Here is a 7,800-nt window from a genome sequence, read left to right on the forward strand (position 1 = left end):
AAAAAAAAAAAAAAAAAATCTTTTCTTTTCTTTTATTGGTAGCCAAACAGAGATAATTTTTTCTTTTCTTTTCATTTCATTTATATTCTTTTCTTTTGTTCTCTTAGTTACCAAACACTGCCAAAAAGAATATCCATAACATAGAAACCGAAAGAGGCATTGCCTTTAGTCTTCAAGTGAATCTCACATCAATGGAACAAATCTTATCCTGGTATCAGTGACCTAGGGATGTTAAACGGTCAATTTGGTTCGGTTACGAATTTTTATTCGATTTTATGTATGTACCAGGTCAAACCGCAGATGGACCCAGAAGGTACTTTTTCAAAAGGATCGAGGAGGAGAGAGATAGACATAGATTTAGGTAATCTTTTGCGTACCTAGCCTTTTATGTTTTCTATTATCACTTTTCATCGGATTTTCCAAGATTCTATAATTTTTTTTCGATTTCAATCCATTTCGATTTTTATTTTTTTCTGTTTCTAAAAAGACCCCAAATCTGTAGATGGCTGATAAGACATTTGTTACAATTCGATCTAGTCGATTTTTCTATTCGCATTCCATGTCGACACCCCCACAACAATCCATTTGTACCAACAAGTGATTTTGGATCACATAGTAACCAAAGTACCCTTAGAGCATCTAACACATCCCCCCACAAATGACCAAAGCGGATTTCCCATACATACTTAGCTACTAACTTCAAGCCTCAAGGGGTGTTTCCGTCTCTTAAGAGCAACTGAATTGGGAGATCCCAAGAGCGATTGAAATGGAGTGTCCAAGCAATAGCCATTATGAAGATCAAGTTTGCCCTGGACATAAAAAGAGGTAGTGTCCTAGATCTGCTGGCCAACACCTGCAAACCATCCCTCCAAATATTATGATGTTGGATTTATTTTTTATTAGTGTCCAAGTTGATAGAAAATATACTTGCAATACATCACATGGAGATCAGATAAGCATGCAACAACGAATACATAGTCAGGTTTTAGGTATACCTGAATCCATGGCTGAAGAATTACAATTCCTCAATGTCTTCTCGTATGCTCCTTGTTAAGGGTGTTAATCGGTTCGGTTTCGATTTAAACGGTGCGGATCGGTTCAGTTCACATTTATTTGACTAAAACCATAACCGCACCATTTACTAAACGGTTCCACTTTCTGAAACCGTGACCGTTTAGTAAACGGTTTCGGTTTCCATGGTTTCTAAATGGTGTCGGTTTCACGGTTTTAAACGGTTTCGATTTATTCCATACGGTTTGTAAAACGGTTCACAATCGGTTTGTTATAACTTGCAACCATCTCTAAACTGAAGATCGTAAGCTTATCAAAAAATAATTGGCAACCACAAATAAGAGATTCTATATTACCGATGGTATGTCTTAATTTGATAATCTAGTGCTATTTCTTTGCATGGTCATTCTCAAACTTTTAGAACTAATATCATACAACATCCAAATCCAGCCTTCTACAACATAAAATATTAAAATGACAGGTGGTTCAGCCAAAACACCCCATCTATGATAACATAATAACATAGTAATATATATGAATTACAAGTTCATGATCTAAAGCCTAAATTTGAATTGAATTATAATAAATCATACCAAAGCAGGATGGGCACTTAATTTAATTGTTAATTGTTAATTGTTATACGGATTACTGCCCCTTCTTTATTTAATTGTTATACGGATTAATCGGATCGGTTTAAATGGTTTAAACGGTTCGATTTAAACGGCTTCAATTCGGTTTGAAACCAACCGGTTCCACGGTTAAAATCGACCCGACCCGTTTAGCTAATCGGCCTGAAACTTGAAACCATAACCGCACCATTTACTAAACGGTTTTACGGTTTCGGTGTAAACGGATCGGTTTGATTTCGATAAATGGTTTTGGTTACAAATTCACATCCTTACTGCTTGTACAACACAATCAATGTTGGTCTGATCTACCTTCTTTCTCTTTTGCTTTAGGTCATTAGCCTCACTTAATAGGTCAGTGATAACTGTATATAGGGGTGAGGGTAGGGACCAACCCTGCAATAAAATTAAAGTTTCCTCCCCATTAAGGAAACAATACCCTATGTCCACACATAGTAATAAATATTTCATACTATTAAGGTGTGCTAATAGAATCCAATATCTCCATAGAGATCACTTACTAATAATATTGGATTCTTTCTGCTTACTCCATCTGTAGTCAACACCACTAAACCAGTTTTGAAAATAAATCTTTGACTATGTTAGCCCACCCAATTGGAAATCTTACACAAGTTTCTAAATATTTCTTATGCCATAGATGGATATGGGTGTGAGTGTGTATAGGCTATAGACACACTTACATGTGTATAGGGACAATGTGTATAGGGATGCTTGTACACTACATACACATCGACGCTTGTACGCTATTGACACATTGGTTTATGTATAGATGTACCCACACTTGAAAGGGTACATTGTCAATATATTCTAGAGACAGTCTGAAAATTTGACAAGGGGTATATATTAACAAGTGTTCAACTCTAATTTCGTTTGTTCCTGATTCTAGAAGAAGAATTACTACAGTGCTGTGAATTCTTAGATCATTCAATACAAATACAAGATATTTTAGATAAGTTTTATACTTTGCCCATTTATTTTTCTTACATATAAGAGAAGAAAGGACAATCAACGAAGAAGTGATGAACATCCTCAGAAGCATTCCAACATAAGCAATAGGAGGAAAGAAAGAGGGAGAATTATCCCTATAGAAAGAAAGACTTTATTGGGAGAATTTGAATGGGGGCTCTTCATACAATTAAGCTATGATAGAGATTTACCTTTTGAACCTAAAACCACTATGTCTCGCTAGGGACATTTGATGCCCAGGGTCGCATCAAGTCCCAAGCCGAAATAGAAGAGAATTCACCAGACCTTGATTCTTACCAAAGGATAAGGTCCCCACTTCCCCTTGGTATTTTGATTATATCTGGAAGGGCTCTCCAAGACTCAATCAAATTGGGAGATCTAGAAAATCCTGGAATTCAAGTGTGACTTTGACCATTCTATTCCTACCCAAACAAAAATGAATTATATCCCAATTTTTAGTGATCTATTCTCCATAAGGGTGCCAGTTATCAAAGCCAAAGGAAAGTAAGTTCTCCATCATCAATTGAAACTCAGCCAATATCTCTCCCTAGTATTTTAGGTTCTCTTTGGTATCATTTTTTTTTTTTTTTTTTTTTTTTTTTTTTTTTTTTTTTCTTTTTTTTTTTTATCTTTACCTATGTAACAAAAATTATTTTTTGTCAAAACATAAAAATGGTTTGATAACTACTTGAAAAACTGTGGTTTTTTGCGAGAAATCGTTTGGTATCACTATGATCAAAATCAAATAAATGGGTGAAGATCATGCTCCCTTCACCCTTCCTTATAAATCTCTTTCTCCACTTTGAACTAAAGAAAAAGGGGGCAAGATGCTTGGATTTCTAATTACAAAGTAAATGACTACTTTATCTTTTATATTGAGACTTTAACCATGTGTTCATTAAAGTTCAGCATAAAAATAATTGAAAATCAATTTTGGCCAAAACACATAAATGACTCTTGATCTCTTTTTGGTTTTTATGTTTTATCAATTTTTTTAGATAGAAACAAGCTCCATAAATGATATCAAATCCAATCAAAACTGTTTTTGTGGAAAAAAAAAAAATGATATCAAAGAAGACCTATTAATTAAATTCACTTTTTTTCATTAAAGATCAAATGTATCCAAAAGGAGAAAGAAAGTATATACAGAAAAGGAAACAATAATTCACAACTCACTTGTAAGAGTTATGTCAGTATATTAAGTAGGAGTGTACCACTATATTATTTATATTTTTATATATATTTTTAATAAATGTTGGGCCAAAGAATCGTAGCACCAACACTGTTTGACCATCAAGGAATATTGAAAGGGGGGGGGGGGGGGAGCTTAAAACCCACTTGTGATTGGTATGTTAAGCAGGACGGTCCATTATAGTATTTTTAATATATTTTTTAATTTTTATAATAAATACCGGACAAGGAATCATACAGCCAACGCGTCTTGATTACCAGGGAATAAAAAATGTGATATTTTTATATAGTCAAATCTAATGTAGATCAAATAAGATAAAAGTTAATTATTTATATAATCTGATTATATAAATATTTAATTAAGTCTCTTATAATAAAAAAAATTCCATATGATTATAATCTCAACCTAACCAATGGTGCTTATATTCACATAGAAAAAACCCAATAAAAAAAAATTATATTATCATAAAAGATCACCCATGAGGAATAATGGTATGTAATTTCCAATAAATACGACTACAATTTTTCAACAATTATCATTTGACTACTTAAAAATGTAAGTCCTCCAATTCATAGTCTTTTGAACATTCGTCGAAGTCTGTTTCACACTTTCTTCTCTCGGTCAGGGTGAAGGTGAAGACTAGCAAAATTCATCGATCAGTCAGTGCAGTTATGGAAAGCAAGTAAATAAGTGTCAATGCAAAAATGATTCCAACTGCACCAAAATTTGGATAGGGATAGAATAGCCAGGAAACAAGTTAATTGGAACTATCTTTGTATGCTGAAGAGAGAATTTTTTACTATAAGAGTTGGCCACTGATTTGACTGAGGAAGAGTATTTTCGATTTTGTAGAATAGGGGTGAAAGTCTTATGATATTCACCCTTCTAATAATTCAATCACAGGATCAAATCTTAATGATGAAGAAATTCTTTGTTCAAGGAAAATTAATGTTTTCTTGTTTGCAAGTTTCCATTCTCCATTGAAAAAAAAAAAAAATTCCTTCTCTACTAATGAAATAATATCATGATTGAACTCTAAGGTCGTCATTACAGTCCCACCTCTATTGATTATGTTGAAACGTAACTATCCTTCATTTTGGCAATGCTAATACCTAGAGTGAAGGAATGATGAAGAAAAACTCGGTTTTATTACTAGTTTTCTCTCTAATTAATCTAACTGACCCCAGCTTTTGGTGTTGTCTTGAAAAAGATAAATTTTTTTTTCCTTGTTATAGTGCATTTGGTTGAGAAATGCTGAATTTTTTAAAACTTATTTTATTTCCTAGAATGGGAGACGTGTTAGTTATTTTATTAATTCTATTTATTTAATCTAACCAGGCTGTCTATTCTTTCATGCTCGTTGTTATTTTTAAGGGTCAATTGTCTGAAGTCACAATGGCTGGCGTAGCTTGACGGTGTGTCTATCATTGTGTCAGATAAGACAAAGGTTTACATAAAATAGAAATTTAAGAGAAATGCATTTGGGTTTAGAGAAACAAAGTTTTGGGGTATATGAAGTTTCATATATTATATTGCCAGTTCACATAATGATCAGTAATTTTCTATTCTATCAAAAAAAAAAAGAGGTTTCATATATTATTCTTGAAATATTTTTTTTCTTATTTTTAACTTTGCCCATCCATACCATTATTTTCTTAAACTCCTTCCCACATATGGATCAAGGTATCAACATCATATTGGCCATATTAATCAATACATAATGGTATTGTTGGTACCCAATATAGATACGAATTGTGAGTACTGGCAAAAAAATTGGGTTTTAAAAAAAAAATTATGCATGATACAAGCCCCATATGGTCAAATATGTCCAATACATATAATCATGTTCCCACCACCACCTCCTCCTTTGAAGGAATGGACGAAATCTTATGGCCAGAGAAGGCCAGATTAAGTTGCCGCCACCGCCTCCTTTAAGGAATGGATCACCACTGGCCTTCTCCACTATCTGCCTAAATGGTTGTCCACCAGTCTCTGGTGCTCCCTTTAGCTCCCATGCCCTCTGGATCTCAACCTCCCCTGATCTTTGGATCTCGCCTGCCCTCTACTCCCTCCCGCACTCTATCCTCTCCTCTTATGGATGCAATGCACCACTAGTGCTTGCAAATACCTTCTTTCACATATCTCTATTTCTCTATCCCCCTAATTTTGTTTCTATTTCCCACCGTCTTCCCAATTCTCTCCAAACATAACATTTATAAAACAGAGGTATCCCAAACATAATACTTATGATACGTGAGAAAATTCTCAAACCCTTAAATATTAAATACCTTACACCGAAAAAAAAAAAAGATAATAGGTAATTTTGTAATCTGATTATACAAAATTTTAATCAGATGTGAAGTATCATTTTTTTTTTTTTTTGGGTAGTGTAATATCATTTCTACTCCTTATAGGATGAAGGATACTGCCCTAAATGTAAAACCCTATAGCCCTTTATATCCAGAAAACAGATTCAGTATTGGTTTGGGTAAACTACGGATCTTGTTTTCTTCTACTTTATTGAGGTCAGCACATTCAACTCGTCTGTACTAATTAAAAATTAAGCAGTTGCCATAAACTGTAGTATAGCTATACCCTAGCGGTCAATTCTTTCATGCAGCGATAACCTCAAAGCTCACGATGCTTCTCCCCCCCACAGGTCTCATTTGTCAATTTTTCTCTCTAGAAGCTTATTCGTCAAATTTATTAGTGAAACAAGAAAAGAAAACTTAGAAAAAGACATGTTTTGCACATGGAAGCCAGTGATCTAAGACGATGCAAGAGAATTCAGGATCTGCACCAGCCAGAGAGAGAAAGAGAGAGAGATTATAATTATCAAAGACATCCCTGATATCCCTCAGCAGATCTGTTTCTTCTTCTTCTTCTACTCTTAAGGCTGTTATTGTTTTTAGAGTTTCAAGTTCTGAGCAAAGTAATTAGCTCTAAAGGTCAACTCCTGACAAGGAGAATGGGGAAGGTAGCAGAACCAACAACGAGGGTGGGCGTGACTGCTGCAACTACAATATGCTTGCTTCTTATGCCTCTGATATACACTATATCCTTCTCTCCACTTGATTTCTGTAATTATCCCATCCTTCTTTTCTTGTTTCTTGATAATTTTTTTCGTCCAACAACTAAAAGATCTTAATTTTGACGTTTATGTTGTTTTTTCTTGTTTGGTTTTGAAGGGAAACAAGTACCAAGTAAGTGTGATGGTGGTGGGGGTGAAGATAATCATGCTGTTGCTCCAGTTGCAAGCAGTGGTAGCATCAACTATGGCGCCCGCCGTGAAGAGGATGATTCTGTTCCTGCTCCAGTTGCAAGCAATGGAAGCGTCAACGATGGTGGTGACCGTGAAGAGGATGATTCTGCTCCTGCAATAGTTGCAAGCAGTGGGAGCATCAGTGATGGTGGTGGCGAAGAAGAAGATTATTCATTAACCTCTTTGCTTGGAAGTCTATTACGAGGTTTTTCTCCATGCATGCTTGGTTGTTGTAGTTTGTAATTTAGAGTCCGGATCTCTCCCTACATGGGATCCCATCATTCATAAGGCATCAAACCATGAGTCAATGATGCATTAATTGCTCCAAGTTATGGTATGAATACTGTTTGCATGGTGGGATCCCATGTGAGGAGGACAACTACTCTCCCCCTAGTGTTCACAAAAGACCTCTTAAGTTATAGTATTTTTCAAAATGCCCTTTAAAATTTCATTTCTTTAGTTGCCATAGGGGTTGCAGCTACTTAACTGCAAATCGGGTATCAGCTTCTTAGCTGTAACTCGGGTAGCAGCTAAATTTCATTCAATCCAATTACAAACCCGATAATTTTCTCAATCTATCTACTTCATTCAAATATTTTTTTCCCCTATTTTTTGGAAAAAAAAATATTGGAAAAGAAATGAACCTCGAAAATTTGAGAAAAAGTTTTTGAAAATACATGCCTCTAAAATAATGTTATAAAAAGATTTTTTTTTTTTTTTTT

At 34.6% G+C, this 7,800-nt stretch overlaps 1 protein-coding gene across 1 annotated transcript in view; it reads left to right on the forward strand.

Annotated features, from left to right (window-relative positions):
* Positions 1 to 6,522: 6,522 nt before the first annotated feature.
* Positions 6,523 to 7,800, forward strand: part of LOC122058636 (alpha-1,3-arabinosyltransferase XAT3-like) — a 3,936-nt gene continuing 2,658 nt past the window's right edge. Inside the window, exons 1-2 of the mRNA XM_042621273.1 lie at positions 6,523 to 6,896; positions 7,005 to 7,283. Coding sequence (XP_042477207.1) covers positions 6,785 to 6,896; positions 7,005 to 7,283 — 391 coding nt within the window. The 5' untranslated portion in view covers positions 6,523 to 6,784. The remainder of the gene's footprint in view (positions 6,897 to 7,004; positions 7,284 to 7,800) is intronic.

The sequence above is a fragment of the Macadamia integrifolia genome, chromosome 13 (genome assembly GCF_013358625.1).
Source record: "Macadamia integrifolia cultivar HAES 741 chromosome 13, SCU_Mint_v3, whole genome shotgun sequence".
In the NCBI taxonomy this organism is placed as follows: Eukaryota; Viridiplantae; Streptophyta; class Magnoliopsida; order Proteales; family Proteaceae; genus Macadamia; species Macadamia integrifolia.